We start from the raw sequence: 13066 nt of genomic DNA, 5'->3' as shown, positions 1-13066 counted from the left end.
TGCAGCTGGCTGGCTCTGAGAACCAATGGCAGTTATCCCACAGTCAGTCATTCCTAGACTCTTAACTTAGGGACGAGGTGGTTATTACCATAATGTACTGTAGAGCCCGACATGGTGGCAGTTTTTGTTGGTTAACTAATAATGCGTGCATGCACGAAGGGCTCTGAAACAAATTGGTTATTGTCTTGTAGGAACAGAAGCAGCTCCACCTGCACTGCAAGAAGCCGTAACCGACAAAGAATAGAGCCCCACCGGCGCCCCACACATCAGAGTGTAAATCTTTGTTGCCCATCTATGTGTGCGTCACCCCCAGCCACAAAGCAAACCCTTGGAGTCGCAGTGGCAGCCACTCCCATTGTCCAGTGCTGAGGACTTGCATGGCCTTCCAAATACTCCTTCCACAGTGACAGCCTTTGTGTTGGAACCCGTGATCTGTGTTCTTTCCCCGCCTCCCTGGTGTCCAGAGAGGACGGGGCACAAGGCCACCCCCACAGAGAGGACCTCCTTTCTAGTCCTGCCTGCTGTTTTACCCCCAAACAATCGGTGTCCTTGTCCAAGGGGCTGTGGTTGCTGTGGCTGAGAGCCTAGAGAGGGAAGAGCTTATGCATTTTCTTTTCTGTTTTCTTCTCAGTCTTTTCAGTTTCATCATTTGCACAAACTTGTGAGCATCAGAGGGCTGGTGAATTCCAAACCAGGACACTACCCTGAGTTTGAGCAGAGTCAGAAGAACAGCGGGAGTGTCCTGGCTGACAGTGCCAAGGCAATGCTATCCCGCTCTTGGCAGTTCCGTGGATTCCCACTGCTTCTTATAGTGGTTGGTTGGGTTTTTAATGGTTTTCTTTTCTCAAGTTTCACTCATATAGCCAACTCTCCCAAAGGGAACACCCCTGAAGCTCCGAGCTCTCAGGGGCCCCTGACCACAGCACTTAACAGCAACGGTGCTGCTCAGGCTTCATCTTGGTGCTCCCCGCCAGCCTCTGTGCTGAGAGTGTGGGTCAGCCAAGGCCACTCCCCGGGCTCAGGTGGAGCTGCTGAGCCACAGCTTTCCTCCAAAGGCAGAAGTGGAGCGAGTGCCTTTCCTTCCTAAAGCTGGAGCCCAGCTGAAAGCCTCTGCCCACCTTCCCAAGTGAGAGGGCCACAAGAAGAGGGAAAGGAGGGGTGTGCATGACCAGGTCTTCAGGAGACACCTTTCTTGGGAACTCCTTGTGACCAGGCTGAAAAAAATGCTTGAATGGAGCTGTTGAGAGTAGCCTTACCTCTTCCCCCGAGAATGAATTTTCCTTGGCATCTCCCCCCAGACCCAGGCAGGGCCCTAAAAGGGAGTGTGAGGGGTTTCCAATTTCTTTCACCAAACGTCTGCCTGCCTTGGTATCCTCTTGAATCTGAAGAAGATAGTTCCATGTTCTACCTAATTGACCCAGAAGATCAGGCAAACTTGCTCCCCAGAGGAAAGAACCCTGTGCTTAGTTTGGTACCTTTAATATTTATTACTAACCTCCGTTGAGCAGCAGCAGCCTTCAAAAAGACGCTTGAAGCAATCAGGATTTCAGGTGTGACTGTGGCAAGGCTTGCATCGCTGCCCTAGACATTGGTCTTCAAGAATCCGAAGTAAGGCCAAGATGCCGTCCCGATCTGTTACTGGCTTGGATCACAAAGCAAGCAAGGTTCCTCAGAGCATCCGGGTCAGGGAAAACAAAAAAGGGGGACCACTGTCTCTGACGCCTTCCAGCCACACATCCCGGGCCCGCGCTACCTGCAGACAGGATGAGGACAGAGGACGCATTAACAGCCTCATAGAAATGGGCAGCCTGACAGCACTTCCTCTCCAGACAGATGCCAGCATTTAAGTGACCTTTTGATCTTGGACAAAGAGTGTCTTCCTATGTGTACAAACTCATAGGTAGTAGCCGATAAGCACTTGCCAGGACCTGTCCCAAAAGAACATTGCTGAGTGTGGCTACGTGACAGGTTGTGAGGTTCCTGTTTGATCACTGTGAATCAAGCCCCCTCCTTCCTAATCACCACCCTTGCACCCCGCCCCTTGCCCCCCACCCAACTCCATCTCTCTGCATTTTCTAAGCAGGGCACTCAAAAAACTGTCTCCCATAAGCTCCGATTTTGAGACTCATACATGTGATCACCACACTGGGCTAAAGAGGGCCCAGCAGTAGATACTGAGCACTCTCATGTTTAATGGTTCTTTGTGCTCAGCATTTTTCCATCTGAGGTTCAGAAGGAGTTGTGTGTGGTGTCCCTGGCCCATTTGTGCCAGGGTGTTCTCATCGTGGATCAACATTTCCAAAGGTGGCTAGTCCTTGCTTCTAGAATCTCGGCAATTGAAACAGTTGTGCTCCAAATTACCAGTGGGGAAAAATATCTAGTGTATTGGATCAGATTAAGACTTTTTGAATAACACTCCCTCTAAAAAGAAGCCACAGTCACTTTTAAAACTTTCATGGGCTTAGCCAGTAATAAAACAGTGAAGAAAGCACTTAAACAGCAGCACAGCCTCGATGGGTCTCACACAAGGCAAAGCCTATCAGATAATTTGATCATCGCTCAATTAGAAGCTAGTCCATTCTGTAGCCAAAATCAAACTGTCCTACCTTGGCTCTTCTGAAAACTGAGCGTGTGAAATGCCTTAAAACAGGAATCACATCCTAAGGCTAAAAACGAACCTCACAGCCTTTTAAATTAGTCACTGAGCATCATTAGTGACTGGGGTCCCATGGGTCAGTGTAAATGGGTCACGTAGAGAAGGGACAGCAACAAAATAATGAGGAGTTGAAATACATCTGCATCCGTTATTTAATTTTATAATACGGTGCTCTAATACCTCTAGAATAAGGATATGTGTGTACATGATATGGAAAAAATAGAAGAAAAGACCTCTGTGGGGTTCTTTTGTGTCTGAGCAAGGAGTTTCAATTAGATTATAATTGAGATTGATCTCTAGGATCCCACCTAAATAGGCGTCCCCAGCCCTGTGGCTGGAAGGACCAAACATTGTCCAGAGCATCCTTTTTTGGAAGTGTCTGAGCTGCTGAGTCACACACCAGGTACCACAGGGGTCACAGGTGCATGTCGCTCAGGCAGGTTCGTATGCTTTGGCCTCTGAGCTTATACCCGGGAAGTGCTCACTTGCCAGCTCCTTAGTCTAGAGGGGTCCACTGGCTCCACTTATGCTGGTCTTCAACGACTGGTCAAGTTCTTGCTACCTTCTACCACCTTTCCAAGTCTCTGGGAATCCCTCCTGCCAATGAAAGCCTTCAATCCTGGCATTGTCCTCTCGCCACCGTCCTCGGTCCTCCAGAGGCTGCAATACCTGTAGCAGAGAACACCACCACCAGGGGCCTGCCAGCCATCAACACAGCCAACCGGCCAGCTGTCTGCTGCTCAAATCCTTCGTCTCCCAGGTCCAGACCAAATCAGGATCAGCAACCCACAGTGGTGGCTCAGCCTTTCGTCCCAGGAGCCAAAGCAACGCAAAACAATTTGTTAGATGCCGTTGGGTCCGATTCTGAGAGTAGTTAATTTCCAGACATGTCTTTCAGGTGACCCTCAACTACCTCAGGTTTGAAGGCCCTAAATTAAGCTGATTACTACTCACATCGACACACTGAGGGGGTTCAGGTAAATCTTGGTGATAACGCAATTGTCTCAAACTTACAACTCTTTCACACTGAGGTTTGAGAGATGGGGTTGGGCTTCTCTGTTTTTAACCTTTCCCCCAATTTTCCATTAGAATAGTTCCTATAAATGAGTTTCATTTTTCACTGAGTGCCTACCTTCCCAGGGCAGGTAGCCACTGGCTTTTGTTCCCTTCCAACAATACTTTTATTATGGTATTGAGACCTTTCTTTGTATAATACATTGCATCTGTGTTTTCAATTTTTCAAATAAATATTTCAACCTGGCAATGGAGAGCAGTGGTGATAACTGACCAAAGTGGTTTTGAGGTCTGGGTTCTAATGAAAAGCCTACATTTATGTTCTGGGGTCCATTGAGTCCACTTAAGCTCTGTAACCTCTGGGAATAGGTCTTCAAGACAGGCCATTTTCTGAAGCATACAACTGCTATTGCATTTCCTTTGCTGCTGTAGAGAGACTCTAGTTTGCCCTCCTTAAATATGACCACCCTCTGTACACTCTTGTCCCTGTGAATGCTCAAACAGAAGTGCCAAGGTGGTCAATAATGTAATTTATCCAGAAGGCCAAGTCTCTGCATGAAATCTGTGGTCTTAGGCTATGGGTATGCCCTTTTCCACTTTTAAGGTGCAAAAGTAAACTGCTGCCTTAACATTGGGTGGGATGAATTCTGCTCAGCGAAACAAGCTGCCAATCATAAGAGGATTCAGAGCCAGCCTGTCATAGCTACCAGAAGTTTGCAGGGGGAGCGGACAGAATGGAGCTAGCCGGTTGCATGGCAACCTTTCCCTAGAAGGATTGTCTGCAACCTTATGCAGTGCCAGTGTGTTCAGCCAAGGAGACCGACAGGATGGGCGAGAGATGGGGAAGGCCTGGGTTGGCAAGCAGGATAATTGCCCACATGACACATCAAGTAAGAGAATGAAGCAAGTAATCAGAAGCTATGGGGTCTGTAAGGTGGTCAAAGAACCTGGAGAATAAGAGAAGGCAAATAGTGTCGGAACTGCCCAGTGGGGAAAATGATCTGGATAAATACAGAAAATGGGGAGCACTTATCTATGGTTGGTCTTTCTCCCTATAACAGAATGCAAAGGTGAGCCGCTCTATTTGAAGCACCACTGATAGGGTGGATACTTCTTGGTCACAGCTCTTTTGCAGATCACTCTGGAGTCAAGTGTAAAGCTGAGAGTCGAGAAAGCCAGGCAGAGGACTACTGAGCACACAGAGGCCCCATGTTTGAAGTGTCTGGGGTATGGGTCTGGCCTGGGCCAGCAGTGCCATCCAGGCAGAACCTTTCTCCCCTTCCAGATGCATTCCAGCCCTCTACACGCCCTACACATGCACATGGCCTTGACTGGATGCCCCAGAAGCTCTAGTACTCACACCTGAGGAGGTCTTCCCAGTCACAGTTCTAGGAAGGCAGCCTGGCTAGCTGGTCACTCTGGCCAGCAGAGCATTATAAGGAATCCTGAAATCAGGCCACCAAAATGATATAACATGTCATAAAAAGGGTGGGGAGGTGGTTAGAGTTTATAAAGGGCCAAATTTGCTTGGGGCCTAAGATGGCCCTCCCAAAGTAAACAGGAACAAAGGGTTGAAATGAGCAAGTGGGAGGATAGCCTAAGTGAAATCTAGGCCAAGGGCATATAGTTGAAGCATACTACCATGTTTCCCTGAAAATAAGACCTAGCCGGACCATCAGCTCTAATGCGTCTTTTGGAGCAAAAATTAACATAAGACCTGGTATTATGTTATATTCTCTAAGACCAGGTCTTATATTAATTTTTGCTCCCAAAGACGCATTAGAGCTGGTGGTCCGGCTGGGTCTTATTTTCGGGGAACACGGTATATATGTGTCATTGTGACTTAAAGCCAGTGAGTTTGAATCCTGCTCACCATGGCTGTCCTCAGTCTCTTAACACATTACGCAACATGCAGTAGGTCGTTAACTGTCTTGGAGTGAATGAATGATTCTCTTTTTCCACTGCTTTCTTAGTTATACACATATTTTATGCATTCATTCATTGTGCAGTCACTGAAATATTCAACAGTGAAGGCCTTCTGTTCCCTGTCCTTAAAAGTTGAGCCCATGTATTCACTATGTTTTCAAGTGTCTATCAGGCCCTGGGAACGCAGTGAAGAGCCAAAATAGACATGGTTCCACCCTCGAGAGCTTACAGGCTATTGAGGGAAACAAATAGGATAACCAAATAATCACAAAAACAAGTGTATTATGACAACTGGAGTAAGTTCAAGAAAGGGACGTGATAGAGCACTCTAAGGAGGGATTATAGAAAAGCTTCTTTAATAAAGTGACAGCTGAATTAAGACACAGAGTATGAAGAGGTGTTAACTAGGCAACAAGGGAGGGAAAGCTCACTCCCAGTAGAAAGAGCTGCACGTGCCAAGGCCCTGTGACAGGACACTGAAGAGACTGAAAGGTCAGTATCGTCGAACCCCAGAGGGGTACAAGATGAGTCCAGAGAGGCAGAGCAGATCATGCAGACATGGAAAGGGGTTGATGGGCTTTAGGCAAAGGGATGTTGAAATCATATTTGCATTTGAAAAGACCATTCGAGTTGCAGTGTGGGGAACAGATGAGAGTGAAAATCCAGTAAGACTAAGGAGTTTTCATTTTGTTCCACAGAGAGTAGTGAACCGTTGATGGGTCTTAGGTAGGCGGTCACCTCTCATCCTCACCTCCTGAATTCACTGGTCATACTGGCCAACTGCAGACACTTTCTGCAGGTGGACACATTTTGGTCACCCCACACTCCCTCTCAGTTCCCCTTTAACTTGGCCTTTCCCCTCTCACAGTTCAGTAATCTGCATCGGGCCATCTCATGGGGCACACGGGCTCTGTGACCCTTCTTCCTCATTCCGTGTGCACAATGATCCCGTTCTGAGCCCAAACAGCTGAAACGTGGCTGATAGCATAGCAGTACTATTTCTAGAGAAGGTGTCAGGTTTCTAAGTTAAATGCCAAAGTCCTCAGTCGCATCCTGGACTGTCCTTCAAACTCTGTACTGAAATCCCCTTGTCTCCTCTAATTAAATGCAATAAATAGATGATGTATTATAGAACTGTACAATTGAAACATAATTTTATTCAATGCCACCCCAGTAAATTTAATGCATTTTTTAAATAAAAAATAAAACAGAATAATTGTAATCATTTAATAATATACTTTGTTTTGGATGGCCGGTTGACTCAGTAGTTGGAGCGCTGTGCTCATAACACCAAGGTCACCGGTTCGATTCCCACATGGGCCAGTGAGCTGCGCCCTCCACAACTAGTCTGACAACTTGACTTGGAGCTGAGCTGTGCCCCCCCACAACTAGATTGAAGGACAGTGACTTGATATGAAGCTGATGGGCCCTGGAAAAACACACTGTTCCCCAATATTCCCCAATTAAAAAAAATAATTTGTTCCCATGGAATCAACATTCAAAATCAATTTTATAAAATAAATTTTATTCAATTCCTATGCTGTTTTAAATGACCAATATTACAACAGGTATGTCCTTTCGAATCATGCTGACTCAGCAAACACTGCTGAGTTCTTATTATACACAAGAGACAATAGGAAAGAGAAAAGTAAGCAAGATATGGTTTTTTCTTTAAGGATCTTCCAAAGTTGGAAAGAAAACAGACACATACATTAGAAACTGAAGTATACACAAGAAAGGGATGAAACACTATGTGGGGACAGAGCCCCAGAAAGCAGTTTCCAGGCTCTCGGCCTCATGTGGAGAGGTGCTGGCTCAGATAGTGGATGGCCGTCAGCTGTGGCTGGTTGGCCACTAGCTGTAGCCATTAAGCCATTGGCCACTGATATAACTGCCGCGGCTACGGAGGGGAGCCCAGGAGAGTGAAGGAGGAGACTGAAGGAGAGTAAGGAGAGTCGAGGAGAGTTGGTCGGTTGGCAGCAAAGCGGACAGCAAGCAGGTCGCACGTCGTGTAAACCCAGCCTCCAGTGAGACCATAGTGGTATGACTTCCCTACCTATGGCTCCATGGGTGTTCCTTTTTGGCCTCACCATGTCCTGCGTTCTTATGTGGGGAGCGGGAGCAGAGACCCCGCAGGCCGCCCCGCCGGACACCCCACACGACACACTACTTCAAGAAATCTAGTGGTATTCGATGGAGAGCGAAATGAGGTACGATTGTAAGCAATGGCATCCAGGGAAGTGTTTTTAAGGAGAAAGACGTAAGCATGCCTCAAGGCTAAAAAGAAGTCAGAGGAGGTGGGGATTGAAGTGTGACAGAAATGAGAGAAATGGTGAAGCAAATTCCTTGAGAGCGAATTCATTCATTCCTCCCACAAATTCTTATTCAATGTCACCCGTGTTTAAGGCATAAGAAGCACTGTGACAGGGACACATCCACCCTTCTAGAGCTTGTGATCAGTGGGGTAGCTGACACTGAACAAGTGCAATGTGTGTAAAGGAGGACACAGCAAGGGAGCTAGAACATTCAAGGAGGTCAGGGAAAGCTTCCATGAGGAAATGATATTTAGGCTGAAACTTGAAGAATAAGTATAAGTTGGCAGGGGGAAGAGTGAGGTGAAAAATATACTCCAAGCAAAGCTAACAGCAGTGAAAGAGAATTTGGAACATTGAGGAATGACAGAAACCTTTGTCAGCTCTGAGGAACCGATTTAAGAGCCAAATTGTAGAAGGCCTTGAATGCCATTTGAAGGGTTTGGAGCTTTATGCTTGGGGTGTGAAGCAGGGGTGTGATATGACACCGGCTATCACCTGTCATCTAAATAGCCTCCTAAATGGCTATCACCTGTAATCTAAATAGCCTCCTAAATCTTACACCTACCCGCAGCTCTGCCCTCTGCCAAGCCATTCTCATTCTGCAGCTAGAGTAATCACTCCAAAAGTTATATCTGATCGTGTCACCCACCCCCTTCCTTTCTTAAAACCTTTCAATGGCTTCCCATCGCTTTTTAAAAAAAATAGAGGTGAATAGAAATGGGGATGACTACAGAGAAAGATTATGTTTTAATGGAAAAGTCTAGCACAATCTTGTGGATATTAAATTCTAGTGCTGTTCATTCTCTTTTAAGTTTTCATTATCTACCTATAAACTGGGCTGGATTCTAGTTTCCTCCAGTATCTGGCTACAGCTCTCCAAATTAACATTTCCAATTTTCTCCCACCCTTCTGACTTGGAATCACTAAAAACTAAAAGAGAGAAATCCCCATAATAGCTCATGTATGGACAAACTTGGTGCCTTTCTGAGTGGGCCCTTCAGAAAGTTTACCAGAACAGCTGATGACATCACCAGAGACATTCACACTGAAAACCAGGAAAATCTGTCAAATTGTCACTGCTGTCCTCACTGCATCTGTAGAGGCTTCAAGTCTAACACCTAGAAATTGTCTCGACTACCCTCTGGACTCAAAAACTGAATTTATAGTTTAGTCTAACCATTAGCTTTTGTTTTTCTTTTGTTTCCATAGAAATGCCTCTTATTAAATACCTAATTGCTCACACCAAATAGAAGCCTGACTTTAGTGGTAGCTTTCCTGCAACACTGGCTCCGGAAATGAGATACAACTGTTTTACCAGACTGACTTATGCCCGGGTGTGAGAGACGGGTCAGTGGGGTATGGAACAGCCTACCAACTCAGTTTCTGGACTATGAAACTTCTTGGGAAAGTTTCAAACAAGAGATGACAGGGTTCAGGGCCAGTACCCTAAAATATGGTACTCTGGCATAATGAATATTTTAAGATAAAGGAATATGAGAAACAAAAGTACAGGAAGGACTTTCTGACCTTCCCCGGAAGTAGGTCATAAAAACCTCAGTGTTTACAAGTACCCTCCCTAAACCGGAGGAAAGGAGCACCTTTATCTCCTAGCCAGAGGGATGCTGAGAGCATTCTGAACAAATGGGCCTTCCTTGGTTTCCCCCAGTTTACTATACTCAGCTCACACCCTTTTTCATCCTATCGTTTTTTTCCCACGATTCTCTACTCTTCATCAAACCTAGTGTAAAAATATTCAGGTTTAACTGCTTCTTTGGGTCTTCATTGCCTTATGAAGGATCCCATGTCACATTAAATGTGTATGCTTTTCTCTTGTTAATTTGTTTTTTATTTGTTTGTTTATTTGTTTGTTTTGTTGTCACAGGGTCCCCAGCCAAGAACTTAGAAGGATAGAGGGAAAAATATGTTTAAAAATATTTGACTATATAATTTTACTAACAATTGTCACCCCAATAAATTTAAAAAAAATATTTGGGAAAAAGGTTTGAAAGATATGACAATATTTGCTTATTCTGGGTGATAGATTATTTGATACCTGTGTTATTTTCATACTTTTCTATATTTCACATTTCTATTTAAAGATGTACAAACATATACAGATGCGAAATATATGTAGGTGAGATTGAGTGGAAAGTCTGTGGCAGGCTGCAGGAAATTTGGGGATCATGTTGTAGTTAATAAGACAGTAAAGTCACAAGAATGTGTTGTGCGGGGCGGCCTGCGGGGTGTAAGGTGGGGTCTCTTCTCCCGCTCCCCACATAAGAACGCAGGACACGGTAAGGCCAAACAGGAACACCCATGGAGCCATGAGTAGGGGAGTCAAACCAATATATTCTCACTGGCAGCATTCGCCTCTCTGCAATCCGCTCTTGCTAGCCCCAATTCTTTTTGCTAGCGTAGCCACGGCAGTTATATTAGTGGCCAATGGCTTACGGGTTACAGCTGACGGCCAACTAGCCACAGCTGCTGGCCATCTGATCACAATTGATGGCCATTTACTACCCGAGCCAGCACCTTTCTACATGAGGCCGAGAGCCTGGAAACTGTTTTTTGGGGCTTTGTCCCCACAAATGGATAAAAGAATTTCTAGTCTGCAATAAGAGTACATGCCTTTAGAAAGCATGCGACTATGGAGGAGTGGTAACACGGTTCTTTGCTTCTCACCAGCAGTGTTTGGAATCCCTGTAGCTGGACTGGAGAAAACACACTGCCTGTTTTAGCAAGGGATGGAGACTGGCATAAAGGGCAAATAAAGTTAAAAATCACTAAGTTGACAATTGGCCATAAAATTCAAGCTATTTGGGGACAGAAGCAAAGCCCAGAGAGCTGCTGGTTAGAGAAAAAGGGCTGGAATGAGGATGAAAAGTGTCTTCGAAGTAGAACTGGAGGAATGTAAACTATTCCCAATAAAATGAAGGAGCAAGAGAGGTGACAGAATCAGTTTGTGGTAGGACAGAGGAATTTCAAAGTTTGAAACGGACAAAAAGGGTTTTCCTTTAATGCTCAGACAAGTAGAACAGGTGTTAGCTGTTCAGTTTGGGCCAACCCTGGTGACAGAATGATTGTGGGCTGGGGGCAAAGGAGGGGGAACCTTTAGCATGTTTTTTTTTTTTTTTTAAAAATGCCCGTTTGGTTGGGCTACTGCCTAAAATGTGCCGTTTTCCAGAAGGTCTCTACAACGAATCGAGTGACTTATAAAGAGCAAAATAAAAACCAACTGTGGGAAATCTCCAGCTGTGTGGGGTGTCCTGTTCCGGGTAGGGGTTCCCAGAAAACCTTGCACTTGCAATGAGCAGAGCTGAGGGGGGATTTGGGCTCTCAAAGAGCCACAGCCTTGGAGGAACTCTCTACCCCAGGGAACATGGGTGCTGGGGCTGGGCAGACGCCCACTCCCGTAGCACAGTCATCGAATGGGATTCCGGGGTCTGTGCGGTGAAGAAGGAGGCGGTGGCCTCACCACGCGCTCCCCTGGCCCTGGATGGACTCTAGTGGCCCACTGCCAGCAGGAAGCCGCCTGGCCCCGTTGCCTGGCAGCCAGCTCTCGGGCACCCCTCTGACGCGAGTGGCCCGCGGTGATGGAGTGCGCGGTGCAAGGCGGAATCACCTTGTGTCCGCCTGCTGGGGCGCGGGCACCGGCCCTTGAGGCCTGCAGGGCCGCAGCGCCCTGGGCTGTCCGGTGGCTGGGCCGTGACCAGTGACCAGGCCGCAGTGTGCTGGTGCGCAGCCGGGTACGCCTAGGCCTCGCGCGTCCTGCAGACTCGCGCCTCAGCGGGTCACCAGCGGCTTCCCCCTCGGCCGAGGTGGTAGTCGCAGAGCGTTGTGTGCCTGGCTTTGCCCAGCTGTCCTACGTGAAAGGCAGTTCAGCGCGTAGGAGGTCGCCGCGCTTGTGGCTTACCAACCCCTCCAGCAGTTCCTTACTCGCCTTCGTCCCTGGCTCCTGCGCTCCCGCCCTCGTGGTTGCCACGACGCCACTCCTGCGACGATGCTCAGCCCCTCTCCTCTGCCTGCGGCTCCTGCCCTGGCATCTGCGCCTCAGTTCAGCACCACGTCCCTGTCCTGTTCTGGGCAGACGTTGGCCGGCTGCACCGTCTCCTGTTACCAAGGTGGCTTGGATGGCCCCTCACCGCTCGCTCTGACAGGACTCCTGAGCGCCAGGACTGCACTGCGGGGCAGCGTCATACGCCTTTTTCCATCCCTCAGACTCTGAGTCGCGATAGTCCCTGCCTCGCCCAATCTCCCGCCTCCTGTGTGGTCGCTAACAATTCACCAGTCCCTGGGGCATGGAACTGTCCCACCTGACCCTTACCCACCTCTTCAGCCCCATCACTCTGTGAGGGGCCACGTGCGACGCCGCCGTCCCCACCGTCCTGTCCTGGGCTTACGGCTCTGCCCCAGGTCCTTCAGGCTCTGCTCCGCTCCTTTAGTTTTATTTCTGCTCCTCAGACCGGATAATTTCAAGGGACCTATCTTCAAGTTTGCTGATCTTTTTCTTGTTTTACTTCTCAAATCTGCTGTTGAACCCCTGTAGTGAATGTTTCATTTCAGTTCATGTACTTTTCAGTCCTGAATTTCTGGTTGGTTCCTTTCTATAATTCTTTTTATTGGTATTCTCATTTTGTTCACCCATTGTTTTCCTGATTTCCTTTAGTTCTTTTTCAATGGTTTCCTGAGCTCATTGAGCATAGTCAAGATGACTGATTCAAAGGTTTTGTTTAGTAAGTCTGACGTCTGAACTCAGAAATGGTCTCTGTGAAGTTCTTTATTTCCTGTGAATCATCCAAACTTCGCTGTTTCTTTGTACATTTTTTATTGTTTTGTTAAGAACTGTACATTCTGTTAAATTTGTGGTAGTTCTCAAAGTGTGATTCTCTTAGTCATCAGGGATTGCTAATTTTTGCGTGTTGGGGGCTAGAGCTTTTACTTTTCCAAACTATTTTTTCAAAGTGTGTATTCCTTGTTTTTGCATAGTCACTGAACTTTCTGTTCCATTTTCTCTACGGTCAGTCAAGGACCTGATATAGAGTTCCTTAAATATCTGGATCTAAATAAGGAGGCAGGGGAGTGGGGTTCTGTCTCTTTAAATCTGATAGATGCCCCCCCAGGGAAACAGGTGCTGCCCAGGGTCAAATGCAAGGCA

At 47.0% G+C, this 13066-nt stretch overlaps 1 protein-coding gene across 3 annotated transcripts in view; it reads left to right on the top strand.

Moving 5' to 3' along the window:
- Positions 1-3924, top strand: part of HIP1 (huntingtin interacting protein 1) — a 143428-nt gene extending 139504 nt beyond the window's left edge. For 2 of the 3 annotated variants that reach the window (XM_081054099.1, XM_081054100.1), the window contains exon 31: positions 192-3924. In XM_081054099.1, the coding sequence (XP_080910225.1) occupies positions 192-244 (53 nt within the window). In that variant the 3' untranslated portion in view covers positions 245-3924. The remainder of the gene's footprint in view (positions 1-191) is intronic. The other variant, XM_081054098.1, reaches the window with a different exon arrangement.
- Positions 3925-13066: the final 9142 nt, after the last annotated feature.

This window comes from Rhinolophus hipposideros, assembly GCF_964194185.1.
Source record: "Rhinolophus hipposideros genome assembly, chromosome: 7".
Classification (NCBI taxonomy): domain Eukaryota; kingdom Metazoa; phylum Chordata; class Mammalia; order Chiroptera; family Rhinolophidae; genus Rhinolophus; species Rhinolophus hipposideros.
This window is presented reverse-complemented; position numbering and strand designations above follow the sequence as displayed.